The sequence below is a fragment of the Mytilus californianus genome, unplaced genomic scaffold (assembly GCF_021869535.1).
Source record: "Mytilus californianus isolate M0D057914Y unplaced genomic scaffold, xbMytCali1.0.p SCAF_34, whole genome shotgun sequence".
Taxonomy (NCBI): domain Eukaryota; kingdom Metazoa; phylum Mollusca; class Bivalvia; order Mytilida; family Mytilidae; genus Mytilus; species Mytilus californianus.
In genome coordinates, this window is record NW_026262684.1 from 1099675 (window position 1) to 1114841 (window position 15167).

At 32.7% G+C, this 15167-nt stretch overlaps 1 protein-coding gene across 1 annotated transcript in view; it reads left to right on the forward strand.

The window, feature by feature from the left end:
* The first annotated feature begins 2548 nt into the window (after positions 1-2548).
* LOC127736586 (inversin-like) overlaps positions 2549-15167 on the forward strand; it is a 45051-nt gene continuing 32432 nt past the window's right edge. The window contains exons 1-2 of the mRNA XM_052247151.1: positions 2549-2628; positions 14767-14823. Of these exons, the coding sequence (XP_052103111.1) occupies positions 2605-2628; positions 14767-14823 (81 nt within the window). The 5' untranslated portion in view covers positions 2549-2604. The remainder of the gene's footprint in view (positions 2629-14766; positions 14824-15167) is intronic.

The window sequence follows — 15167 nt, forward strand, 5'->3', positions numbered from 1 at the left end:
TATAATGTAAAATGTAAAATAAATGCCAAAACTACTAAATCATATAATGAACTTAATCTCAAAATCAAAATGTAAAAGTCTCAAAAATAAAAGATTCCCAAAAGTATTTTCCAAAGTTAAATTATGAGTCAGAGATAAATTTTGTCTCAACACTACACAGTCAACTGGTAGACTGGTAGACAGTCTTATAGGTCCAGTATCATGACGTGAGTAGTGAGAGGTTACGCTTCCGAAACACTGACTGCTTTTACAAAAAGTTTCTCAATAATTTTTATTTTTTACTTAGAACTCCTAAATCACAGATTAGAATTTAATGAAATTTTCTCATAATCTTCACTATATAATGCCATACTTCACCTATTTTGATTTTTTATCTGAATTGTTTTTAGTTTTCCTTAGAAATCATGGACTTAGTTTTCATGGGGTACTCATTTTGTATCCACAGCTCCTCTGTCACTAAACTTTCTCCATGTTCTCAGAACATGAATAGAAGAATGTTAATGGGGACCTCCCATTTTGATTTTTGATCAGAAATATTTTTTTTTGTTCCCCTTAGCAAATCACAGGCTTTGCCAATGCCTTATATATCTAGGGGAGTGCCTATTTTGTATCTGCAACTACTCCTTACCTCTTTATAAGAATTGATTGAAACTTTCTCATAATATTCTTAACTGCAGAGCTCCAGATAAGAATTCACAAATTGGGGTTTTTACCCACCATTTTTTATGTAATTGGGTGATAAAGTTTTTTTAATTGCATTATCAATTCCAATTCACCCCTCAAGCAAATATCAAATTGGGTTTTTCACCACCAAGCTCCTTAATGTATTGGGTTTTTTCATCAACACAATATTGAATATTTAGGCATGTTATAATCACATTATATCAACCCCAGATGTGTTTCCATCTTAAATGTGTTTCTTTCTTTGTAGAATATGTGCTAGCTGTTTTATTTGGTTTATCCACTGACGAGCAATTGTACATTTAATTTGTGTCCCGTTTTAAACGTTCTGTCAGTTTTGTATTTTCTCAAAACTTATGTAAACTGCAGCTGGTGTCACTAGTTGGACAGGAACTAATTGCCTTTCTAGATCCCATATGATCACCCTACAGTTTAATTATAGTTGGGGTAGGTGTGGCTAAGTGTTTAGATTTTTTTGTAATATATATGAAATTTAGGTGCTGTAAGAAAGTTTTGCCAGTCCTTTCACCTATTTGCCAGATCTACTTTTTAATAAAAATAAAAAGTAGTTTCCAGATTTAAGATATACCCCAAAACCTTGAGGTTTATAGGGTGGTTTATAATGACGGAGACCACATTCAACTTTAATTTACAAATAATTCTGCAACATCAAGTAAATAAATGACAATGTTATACTGCACTTGCAAATAAGACAACTATCTTAAGCATCTAGAACAATTAGACCAAAACAAAGAAAGTGTCAAGCTGCATTGACGTAAAAAACGGATATGTGTATTCACTCATCAACTAAAATGAAAAAAATAATATATAAACTGTTTTCGTTTAATTCAATTTACATAAATCTGGGTTAAATTGTCCCTTATCAGAACTTTTGGTTTCCGATGCTTTCAAACTACATATCATGTCATAATTGATTTGGCCTTTCACTTTTTCCAACTGATTTCGTTTTTGACGGAACCCCGTGTTTATCGCTCTTGCAATGTTCTCGTTATGGTACGCAAACACGCCCGTGCGTTCAATGGCCGCTTCCTAAAATCACTAGCTGAGTCTTGTTTTCATCATAACTTTCCCTCAGCTATCAAAAAGAAGCCGAAAACATGCTTATATTCAATATTTTTACCGGACATTTACTTTCGTTTTAATTCATTGTATGTTATGATAAATCCCGAGCAATTCGAAAAAATATGACAGCATGTAACACGCTAATTGGATAAACGCCGAGAAGATCGAAATGTTTTCATAAACACGTGTACCTTTTGAGCAACGGAAAATTCCAACAGGGACCCATTACAGCTACTTGATGCAGGGTTCTATTTTTAGAACGAAAGGACATTTCCAATTATAAATATTATAAAAATAGATTTACGCGACGACTGTAATCAAGTAAGGGTAAATAACGCAAACGATAGCGAATAAAAGCGTTAAGAACCCATGTTTTTGGCATATAATTGGGTTTTCCTTTGAATTAATTGGGTTATTGAATCCTACAAGGGGCAATTGCATTGGGTTTTTAATTATTTTTATTGCGTGATCACTCAAATACGCAGCTTATCTGGAGCTCTGTAATAACTTAATATAAATGCCATTGTCATTTGTGCACCTCCTATTTGGTTTTTTTTTATCTATATTTAAGATATCTTGGGGTTGCCCTATATCATAGACCTTGTCATTGCTTTCTGTAGGGTATCATTTGGGTGTCATATCACTACTTAATCCTCTAGTTTGACATAATTTTCTCAAATCTAAGATGTTTGCATGTTTTATTTAGTGTTTATAACATTGAATGGGAAAGTACACAAATTGTCTCTGATTTTAGACAGGCTCTCATTCATATTTTTCTACAGGAGACAAAGTGACTATTTGTGAGTTAGCTATAGTGACTTGGTCTTTAATGACTTAGTCATGTTTAATGGATGTGTAAGTCATGTAAGTAAGATTGATTTTGACCAGTAACTCTGCTCAGGTTTTATTTGTTTATTTCCTAATTTAGAGTAAAGGGTTAATTGATATTAACATTTATTAATTGAATTGAAATACATTATTATACATGTATTAACATAGAATTGTTATCATTTATGAGTAAAAAAGTTCATGTTTTGGCAATTAAACCATAAAAAAAACAAGATAGAACAGCAATTCATAATGCCATACAAAAGCAGTGATAAGGTATCAATTTGATGACAGAAAAATAGACGCAATTAAGATTTCGTTCTAATCCATAAATATTAAACATCTTCTGAAAGTGTTACTGTATTATGACTGGTAAATTTGAGATAATGATACTTTTCTTGTTTTATCAAAACTAATTGGTCTTTTAAAAACAAGAGAAAAGATAAACAATTTATTTATTACTTATAAATACGTAAATCAGATGTACAAAAATGTAATCATCTAGTATCTTCGGGGCGATTGCCCCTCAGATATATGAGAAGCTTACATGTAATACTGACAGTGTAAAATGTATTGTGTGCCTGTAAATTAAAAATCTTGCTGTATAAAATGTAATGCTGTTTAGTGAAGTCTGTTGTTTTTCATTTTAAATCTTTAAAAAGTGTGAGTAGAAACTGATTTTATTTAAAATAATTTTTACAAGCTTTAACAAAACCTTTGGATAGCTTTTTCATTATAATAGAATTGATGAATAGCATTTAGATATATACATATTGTTTTTAAATGCTTAACATCTAACAAGTAGTTGACTCAAAAGGTGAGGGTAGAGATCAAGTTTGAATGAAAGCCTTGATATTTGTATGTTTTCATCTAGAGTTGGTTAATGCTGGCTTTTTTAACAGTTGACTACTTTTTCAGTGTCTAGGTTGGAGATGTCAATGGTTCACTAGGTCAAACAAGAATTTAAGACTACAATTATTATTTTTTTGTGGATCTTCTCTATGTAGCATACATGTAATATTTAGTTTCGGGAACAGGGTCTGGTCATCTCTGCAGTGTTTGTGTGGGTGACATGTCTTACTAGACTGAACCAAGAGTAAAGTATATTTTGTCATCATGTTTGGGTGAGCATGGTGAGTGTGTTTGTTCAAATTCAGTCAGCACTGTTAGCCACTAGTCTGATGCCCCAGACTAGTAAAATTTTATTCAGACTAGTAAGTATTTGTAAAACTTTGTTAAGACTCATAAGAAAAATGTCAGAAATATTGGTCTTCAGACTAGTAGTTGGAAAAGATTTTAATTTTTGGTGCAGACTGCAAATTGATTTTTATCCTTTATTTCATTAAATTTAGATTTGTCAGTTGAGTGTGGAAGTTAATAAAAACATTATATTTGTGACCATGCAGTGATAAGAAATTAAAAAAAATTGATGTTTTAGAGATGATTTAATTAAAAAACCAAATTTTAGAAATTCATGAACTGATTTCCTTAATTTCAGGTTAATTTTAAACAGTTTACATTTGATGTGGGTGTTATTTGCTGGTACAATATAGATAAAAATATGATGATTGCTTCCTGTCTATTTTTGTTTATCATCTAGGGGTAAATTCAGTAAATAAATATACGTCATCAGGGACTGCCCATTTGGGGGAGAGCTTTCTGTATAAAACTGAAGTCATGTGCTCTTCTGATTGGTAGATAATGTTTTTGTAATAAATATTTTTTGATAGATGGATAAAAACTAGAGTTGAAAAAAAATAAAAAATAAATGCTGAATGTACTAAATTTTTTTACTACAGGGTTGAAAAGTAATGGGGGTCAGTGAAGGAATTAAGTGCGAATCTACAGTGTTTGTAAACAAGGCCATGTGAATGCCCAAAAATGCCGCATGACCCTATGTTTTTATTGTTGCAAATGATAGGGCTACATTTGTACTTTCATGAATGATATATGAAATTTTCTAATTTCTAAAGGTAAATCAGGTATAAATTTAATTCAAGACATAGATTAGCATTACAGTCAATGGGAGATTTTTTACTGAATTTACCCCTATAGGAAAATATGCATTCTGTCACTGTACTTGTCCAAGGCCACACAATAATCACAAAACTTATTTCCTGTGTATATTAATGTAATGGAAGCATTTTGGAACCATTTGAAGTTGTTTTTTACACAAATTTCTATGTTTAACTCGGCTATCCAAGATGCACTGAGTGTACTGTGAGAGGAAGCATGGGGTATATGGTAAAAATCAGTTTTTGTGTCCAGATTGAAAGAAACAATAGAAATTACACTTGAGAGTTATGATATCAATGAAAGGCATAAATATTCCCCCCATTTTACAACACATTTTGCACATATTTCTCCTCATTATGTGTAAAATCATATGGAAAATCAGAATTACCTCCCTTTGACAGTGTATTTTTTGTAGCTGTGTTTCACCATGTTAAGTTGTAGAACAAGTTGTAAATAAGCACTTTTCAAGTATTTTAACACTTGAATAATCTGACCGCATGAAGATATTCATTTATTTTTACATAACGCATTGCGTTTCTTTATTTAAAAAAAATTGTAGATAACTTTTATGATTACATGCCCATCATCTATGAAACTAGTGTTGAAATGTTTGTAATTGGATTACTATGTTAAATAATTGCTTTTAAATATTCTAAATTGTTACTTTAATCTTCCAAATGCAAAGTTTGGTCATACCCAGTCTTATTTTTTCATATTTGGCACTTTTTTCTACTTCAGTTTTGTCTTTCTAGTTTTGGCGAAGAAACCATCCTGATGTTGGGGTAACAGGAATTTCTGCAGAGTGATTGTCAATGACATTTTGTGAACTTTACAAGTAATTAAAACACAAATTTAGTAAAATGAAACATAATTGTTGGTTTTTTTTGTATGAAACTGCTTAAAAAAGCCTTTGAAAAGTGTTTTTGTGGTCTTTTCAGGGTATTTAATCAAAAACTTCCATATAAGGCAAAATTTAACTAAGAGTACATCAAGACTTTAGTTTCTAGATGTACTTGCAATACTGGTCAAAGCAAACACAGAAAACAATTCATATTTATTAAGCATAGTATTTTACACCATTCTTTTACAAACAGTCAATATGCAACTTTATATACCAAATATACATTGGCCGCAGTATGGGCTGTAGTATAAATTTTCCTCTATCTTTACAAGTTCAGCATTTATGAATGTTGTATTGAAACTGGAACTTTAAAATTGGATACATTACATGATTATTACAAAAAAAGAGGGAAAAGCTACTAAAAAGTCCCTTATAGGGGTAAATTCAGTAAATAAATATACGTCATCAGGGACCGCCCATTTGGGGGAGAGCTTTCTGTATAAAACTGAAGTCATGTGCTCTTCTGATTGGTAGATAATGTTTGTAATAAATATTTTTTGATAGATGGATAAAAACTAGAGTTGAAAAAAAAAAAAAAAATAAATGATGAATGTACCAAATTTTTTTACTACAGGGTTGAAAAGTAATGGGGGTCAGTGAAGGAATTAAGTGCGAATCTACAGTGTTTGTAAACAAGGCCATGTGAATGCCCAAAAATGCCGCATGACCATATGTTTTTATTGTTGCAAATGATAGGGCTACATTTGTACTTTCATGAATGATATATGAAATTTTCTAATTTCTAAAGGTAAATCAGGTATAAATTTAATTCAAGACATAGATTAGCATTACAGTCAATGGGAGATTTTTTACTGAATTTACCCCTCTACTCAGCTTTCATCAGTGTTCTATTTTTAGCTGATCTTATTAAAGTCTGTTTCATATAAGACATCTGCAAATTATATTTAATGTAAAATTTCAGAAGTTTTATCAATTTTTTATGAAAAGTTGGTAAGTTACTTTCAGTAATTGGTAAATGCTTGCAAAAATTTGTAGCAATATAAACTTTAAATATGAAGACAGATTGAGATAGCTCTGAATAATAACCATTTGGAAATAGGTATATATTTGCTGCTGAGGTAGCAAGATGCCTTCACTTCCTGTGGAAAGTTATGGAGATGGTAGAACTTTTCTGTGCATGTTGTTCATGTAGAACCTATATTTACAGAACAGTTGATGTAATATTAATGGTTTGACTATTAATACAGTATTTGTAACAATGAAGCAAAATGGTCATTCTTTGCCTTCCTGCATGTCTAAAGAGGACTTTCTAAATGACATGAAGAGAAAATAGTTTTGCTTTACTCTGTAGATCTTATATTTGATATTTGTGGGCATTTTCATAGGCGGATCCAGAGGGGGGGGGGGGGGGGCCTTTTGTGGGAAAATTTGGTTGATTATATAGGGAATCACTGAAGCATGACTGGAGCAGGCCCCCTCTTATGTCAGTCAGTGGGCCCCCTTATAAAAAGTTCTGGATCCCCCACTGATTTTTTATACGACCGCAAAAAAATTTTGTGGTTGTATATTGGTATGACGTTGTCGTCGTCGTCGTCCGAAGACACATTGGTTTTCGCACTCTAACTTTAGTTTAAGTGAATGGATCTTTTTGAAATTTGACCATAAGATTAAATACCACAAAAGGAAGGTTGGGATTGATTTTGGGGGTTATGGTACCAACAGTTAAGGAATTAGGGGCCAAAAATAAGCATTTTCTAGTTTCCAGACAATAACTGTGGAACGGTGTATGGATCTCTCTGAAATTATACTACAAGTTTCCATACCACAAAGGGATGGTTAGGATTTGCTTTGGGGGGTTATGGCTCAAACCGTTTAGGAATTAGGGGCAAAAAAGGGGGAAAAACAAGGTTGTCCTGGTTAATGGACAAATACTTTAGTACAAAACATAATTTAAAGCAGTGTAAGGGAGATAAATCAAATACATCATTGAAATTATCTCCCTTACACTGCTTTTAAATTATGTATAAAGTAATGGTTAATGAACAATAAAGATAATTTAAAACAGTGTAAGGGAGGTAATCCAAATACAACGTTTTGGTTACTTCCCTTACACTGCTTTTAAATTATGTTTAAAGAAATGCATATTTATAAAGGAAGACCAGTAAAAATATCTGCAAATGTTGCATCTTTTTTTTTACAAAAAAATCCATATGAAAGATTTGACACTATATTTTTAATTCTATTATAAAATAGATTAAGTTAGCACTATGGTAAATTTAAATGGGTAATTATGGTTGCCAACTCCATTGGAAATTTGAATTGAGATTATGACCATATCTTGAGGGAAAGAATTTTTGGGGGGAAAAAAGGGGGGGGGGGATAAAAAGAAATTGTGGGGGGTCAATTTTTTCTCATTTCAGATTTCAGAAATTAAAAAGAATTATTCTTCAAATATTATTTTTTTTTCAAATTTCAAATATTGAAAAATTTCAAGAAGTAATCTTTAATTGCACAGTATGGCGCATTAGATTTGTAAAATCTTTGATCACATTTATTTATTTGTTATGCCGAATCTAACAGTGTATTTAGATTTTTAATTTTGGGTCCAGTTTTCAAATTGGTCTACATTAAGGTCCAAAGGGTCCAAAATTAAACTTTGTTTGATTTTAGCAAAAATTGAATATATGAGGTTCTTTGATATGCTGAATCTAAACATGTATTTAGATTTTTGATTTTTGGCTTAGATTTCAAGTTGGTCCAAATTGGGGTCCAAAATTAAACTTTGTTTGATTTCAACAAAAATTGAATAAATGGGGTTCTTTGATATGCTGAATCTAACCATGTATTTAGATTTTTTATTTGTGGACCCCGTTATCAAATTGGTTCTATTGAGGTCAAAAGGGTCCAAAATTAAACTTTGTTTGATTTCATCAAAAATTGAATTATTGGGGTTCTTTGATATGCCAAATCTAACCGTGTATTTAGATTTTTAATTTTGGGTCCTGTTTTTATACGACCGCAAAAATTAAAAATTTTTTGGTCGTATATTGGTATGACGTTGGAGTCGTCCTTGTCGTCTGGCGTCGTCCGGCGTCGTCCGAAGACACATTGGTTTTCGCACTCTAACTTTAGTTTAAGTGAATGGATCTCCATGAAATTTTACCATAAGGTTCTATACTACGAAAGGAAGGTTGGGATTGATTTTGGGGGTTATGGTACCAACAGTTAAGGAATTAGGGGCCAAAAAGGGGCCAAAAATAAGCATTTTTGTAACTTCCAGACAATAACTTGTGTGTAAGTGTATGGATCTCTCTGACATTGTACCACAAGGTTCCATATCACAAAGGGAAGGCTGTAATTGATTTTGGGGGTAATTGCCTCAAAATTTTAGGAATTAGGGGCCAAAAAAGGGGCAAAAAACAAGCATTTTTCTAGTTTAATGACAATAACTTGTGTGTAAGTGTTTGGATATTTAAGTCTCCCAAACGAAGTTTGGGAAGACTTATTGTTTTTGCTCAGTTCTTATTATTATTATTCTTCTTCTTCTTCTTCTTCTTCCGCCGCTTTTAAATTTGAACTTGTCCGCACCCGTTCTCCAAAACCGCTTGTCAGATTAACTTAGGGTTTCACAATATGTTAGACTAACATGTCTAGTGGTGCAATCAGGGTTTTGTTTGTGCAATGGGGTTTATAAAGGGGTACTTTGAGGGGCAAAAAGAAAAGAGGGTTTTACTATAGAACCCTATGGGATTTTTTTTTTTAAATTTTCAAATGATAATAAATTGAAAACCGTTTGTGATAGACACAATCTTTTTAATTGAAAATGTTCTAAATGATGAAGCTCATTAAATGAAATACAGGGTTAGTCCCCAGGGGTCACCCCCACCCCCTGCCATTTAAGAAAGTTCTAATACCTTGTAAGTGGTCAAGATCCCCACCCCTAAACCATATATATTCTGGTTTGTCATGCTAAGATGGTTTGAATGATATACAGAGTTAGTCCCCAGGGGTCATCCCGACCCCCTGCCATTTGAGAAAGTTCTAATATCTTGTAAATGGTCGAGATCCCCACCCCTAAACCATATATATTCTGGTTTGTCATGACAAAGCACAGCAAATGTAATACAGGGTTAGTCCCTAGGGGTCACCCCAACTCCCTGCCATTTAAGAAAATTCTAATATCTTGTAAGTGGTCAAGATCCCCTCCCCTAAACCATATATATTCTGGTTTGTCATGCTAAGATGGTTTGAATGATATACAGGGTTAGTCCCCAGGGGTCATCCTGACCCCCTGCCATTTGAGAAAGTTCTAATATCTTGTAAATGATCGAGATCCCCACCCCTAAACCATATATATTCTGGTTTGTCATGATAAAGCACATCAAATGTTATACAGGGTTAGTCCCCAGGGGTCACCCCCACCCCCTGCCATTTAAGAAAGTTCTAATATCTTGTAAGTGGTCAAGATCCCCACCCCTAAACCATATATATTCTGGTTTGTCATGCGAAGATGGTTTGAATGATATACAGGGTTAGTCCCCAGGGGTCATCCCGACCCCCTGCCATTTGAGAAAGTTCTAATATCTTGTAAATGGTTGAGATCCCCACCCCTAAACCATATATATTCCTGTTCGTCATGTAATGAACATTTGAATGACGTATAGGGCCAGTCCCCAGGGGTTCATCCCCACCCCCAATGTTCTAGTATCTTGTAAATGGTCGAGATCCCCACCCCTAAACCATATATATTCTTATTTGTCATGCCAAGATGATTTGAATGATATACAAGGTTAGTCCCCAGGCATCACTAATGCATATAACTTTACTGGACCAAACCAATTTTCACTGGACATTGCCCAATGTCAGGCGACCCTGGGAATTACGAATTATGGGAGCTTCGTTTGGGAGACTTCGTAACAGCATCCTGTTACAATCATTTCTTGTTCTGAAATTGTACTACAAGGTTCCATATCACAAAGGGAAAGCTGGAATTGAGTTTGGGGGTAATTGCCCGAAACGTTAAGGAATTGAGGGCCAAAAAGGGGCCGAAAATAAGCATTTTTCTAGTTTCCAGACAATAACTTGTGTTCAAGTGTATGGATCTCTCTGAAATTGTACTGCAAGGTACCATACCACAAAGGGAAGGCTGGGATTGAGTTTGGGGGTGATGAATCATAAGGGGGTTCAAAAAATGGGGGGGGATTTTTTTTTTTTTTTTTTTTCTTTTTTTCCTTTTTTTTTTCTTTTAAAATTTTCCATTTTAAATTGGTTATTTCTGATTTATATTTAAAAGCAAATAATAATGATATGGTAGGAGATACACACCAAACAGGATGTGTAAATTATTATATAATAAGTATTGTGCGATAGCAAGAAATTTTCAATTGCACAGTATTGCACAATAGCAAGAAATCTTCAATTGTACAGTATTGCGCAATAGCAAGAAATCTTCAATTGCACAGTATTGGGCAATAGCAAGAAATATCCAATAGCACAATATTGCGCAATAGCAAGAAATTGTCAATTGTACAGTATTGGGCAATAGCAAGAAATATTCAATTGCACAGTATTGTGCAAAAGAAGATACTTTGTATAAATTGCTTATTTCTTGATCAATTTCAATGGGGTTTTATTCTTGAATTCTTGGGGTTCTTTAATATGCTGAATCTAACCGTGTATTAAGTTTTGGATTTTGGGCCACGTTTTTAAATTGGTCCACATTGAGGTCCAAAGGGTCCAAAATTTAACTTTGTTTGATTTCATCAAAAATTGAATTATTGGGGTTCTTTGATATGCCGAATCTAACCGTGTATTTAGATTCTTAATTTTTGGTTCCGTTTTCAAATTGGTCTACATTATGGTCCAAAGGGTCCAAAATTAAAATTAGTTTGATTTTAACAAAAATTGAATTTTTAGGGTTCTTTGATATGCTGAATCTAAACATGTATTTAGATTTTTGATTTTGGGCCCAGTTTTCAAGTTGGTCCAAATCGGGGTCCAAAATTAAACTTTGTTTGATTTCAACTAAAAATTGAATATATGGGGTTCTTTGATATGCTGAATCTAACCATGTATTTAGATTTTTGATTTTTGGGCCCCGTTATCAACTTTGTCCACATTGAGGTCAAAAGGGTCCAACATTAAACTTTGTTTGATTTCATCAAAAATTGAATTCTTGGGGTTCTTTGATATGCTGAATCTAACCATGTATTTAGATTTTGGATATTGGACCATAATAGGTGAATGTCCAATTTAAAAATTTTAAGTTCTTAGACCACATTCATTCTGTGTCAGAAACCTATGCTGTGTCAAATATTTAATCACAATCCAAATTCAGAGCTGTATCAAGCTTGAATGTTGTGTCCATACTTGCCCAAACTGTTCAGGGTTCGACCTCTGGGGTCGTATCAAGCTGCGCCCTGCGGAGCATTTTATTTAAATTGGTCTTCATTGAGGTCCAAAGGGTCCAAAATTAAACTTAGTTTGATTTTAACAAAAATTGAATTCTTGGGGTTCTTTGATATGCTGAATCTAAACATGTGTTTAGATTTTTGATTATGGGCCTAGTTTTCAAGTTGGTCCAAATTGTGGTCCAAAATTAAAATTGTTTGATTTCAACAAAAATTGAATATATGGGGTTCTTTGATATGCTGAATCTAACCATGAATTTAGATTTTTTATTTGTGGGCCCCGCTATCAAATTGGTTCATATTGAGGTCAAAAGGGTCCAAAATTAAACTTTGTTTGATTTCATTAAAAATTGAATTATTGGGGTTCTTTGATATTCCAAATTTAACTGTGTATTTAATTTTTTAATTTTAAGTGCTGTTTTTAAATTGGTCTACATTAAGGTCCAAAAGGTCCAAAATTAAACTTAGTTTGATTTTAACAAAAATTGAATTATTGGGGTTCTTTGATATGCTGAATCTAAACATGTGTTTAAATTTTTGATTATGGGCCCAGTTTTCAAGTTTGTCCAAGTTGGGGTCTAAAATTAAACTTTGTTTGATTTTAACAAAAATTGAATATATGGGGTTCTTTGATATGCTGAATCTAACCATGTATTTTGATTTTCGACATTGGACCATAATAGGTAAATTAAAAAAAATTCAAGTTCTTAGACCACATTCTTTCTGTGTCAGAAACCTATGCTGTGTCAAATATTTAATAACAATCCAAATTCAGAGCTGTATCAAGCTTGAATGTTGTGTCCATACTTGCCCCAACTGTTCAGGGTTCGACCTCTGCGGTCGTATCAAGCTGCGCCCCAGCGAAGCATTTTATCTAAAGAATATTATAATAAGAAATTGCATGAGTTATGAATCTTATGTTGCTGTTTCACATAATAGTATGAAGATATTGATAAATGGAGGTGATGAATATATGAGACAGCAACCCCAGTTAGGAATTTCTGCACCTATACCATACAAATCAAAATACTACATAAGCTCGTAAATATTTAAACTGAAAATTACAGACAAATTATATAAGCTTAATTATGTCATGTATATCAGTATTGAAATACTGGTCACTGGGCAGACGATACCCTTGGGGGCCGTATATGCTGTAGGCATTGGTCAGTATAGCGACAAAAACAATTATTTCAATTGATGATAGTCACGTTTACAAGATTGTGTTTTGTTTTGCGTGGAATGCAGATTACATTGGAAGGTTTATTTCTGGTATCTGACAATGTCTGACAAAGGTTTCATACTGTTGAGTGGGGTGACACGAGGGTGCTCATTTCCCAATCCTGCTTTTTTTTTTAATTTCCCCCTCTCCCCTTCTTTTTCCCAGATACCACATTTTTTTTTACCCCTTACCCCTATATCATACATAATCCACATCCCAAAAGCGTGTCATCTCATCCCCCTAACCATTTGGTAACTGTTGAAAAAGAATGAAATTGAAAAAAAAATATGTCTTAAATTTATTTACATGTATTAAGAATCTTAAAATAATCGGCATGTATAAATGACGGTATTCCTTGTTGATTATAATTGTATATGACATGTATGGTAATCTAACATGTCTAAGGAATTATTAATACTGAAGGTTGAGTTGGAGTCTGAAAATATATTGGACCTGCTTAATTAAACTTTTCTTTTGGGCTGTAACTTATGTTAAAGCTGTATAAATATTGACCCAGATCATTAATGAATGGTCTTGTTTGTTTATGAACAAAGGCACAATGTTTAAATATTGACTCTATATTAAATAAACGTATCTCGATCTTTCTACTTGACTTCATGAAAACATTTATTGGAAAAATTTAAATGAACTTGACTAATATTTAGTTTCTTAAGAGAGATATGTGAATAACATCAATAAAAGTTGTTATGGTTTTTTAAGGTCATTTTTGTTCTTTTGTTTATATGTAGTTAGATAATTTTATAATCAAATAAAGACACACTCTTGCATTTTTGTATGACCTTGTTAGAAAACATATTAAAATAGGCTTGAGTAATAAAGGGATACAATACATCCAAAAAAATCAATTGAAGAAATGTTGAGTTAAGAATGAATAAGAAATAAATGCAATAGTAACAGCATGTCTTTTCCCCTTAATTATGAATATAAAAATAAGAAGATGTGATATAATTGCCAATGAGACCACTCGCCACCAGAGACCACATGAGTTAGAAATTAACAACTCATACCCCATAGTAAGCTATATTATAAAAGGTCCAAGATAAATGACAAATGTAAAACAATCATGACAATTCAAACAAGAAAACTAACGGCATGATTTATGTACAAAACAATAAACAAAAACAAATATGATATACAGGAACAAGCAACAACCACTGAATTACAGGCTTCTGACTTGGGACAGGCACATACAGAAGGTTAGATTTCTTCAGAATTTTTATATGAAAAAAGAAAGATGGGGTGTATGCATTGATGAGACAAAAACTCAACATGACAATACTAAAATTATCTCGAATTAAGCATACCGTCTTCAACAATTTGCAATTCTCTGTCTATACCATTTTCATGATTTTATTGAGCATATAAACTGCTAGAGCCTAGTTAAAGTGTGTATCATGTGTATGAATTTAAAAGAGACGAACACTAAATTCCTTGATACATACAAATACATGAGCCAAGTAAAGTCAATGTTAGAATTGTTTTGTGAGAACTGAACTTTTCCCCTATTAAGGGATGATCCCTGTATAAGAAACAGTAAAGAGAAAAAAACATGTTATATTATTATGGTAGAAAAGTAAATATTAATTGTTTCAGAGAACATTTTTAACTTCAAGATGAATAATAAGATTTATTTGTTTTTATAGGTTACAGGAAATGAGATGACATCGGTGATGGGGGCAGAGGGCCCCGGGGTGACACAGGTAAATATTAGATAAGATTAAATAAGTGAATGGGAGGGGGGGCATAAAGACACAGGTAAATATGAAAATAAAGGATCAGTCTTGTAATGATTATTGATAGGCCAAGATTTTAGACTTACATATAATTGAATAATCTTTTATAAGATTATTTTACACATGCACATATGTGGTAAAAAGGTCAAAACTATGAGAGCCGCTTTAAGTATGATAAAAAGTTAGGGATGTTTTTCATGGTTGCAACCACTGAAGAACAGTCTTTCTGTGAAAAACACATTCCATAAACTGCTTAGCATGATGCATGCAAAATAACCTTTCACCATCCTCCAAACTTTAGGATTAAAATT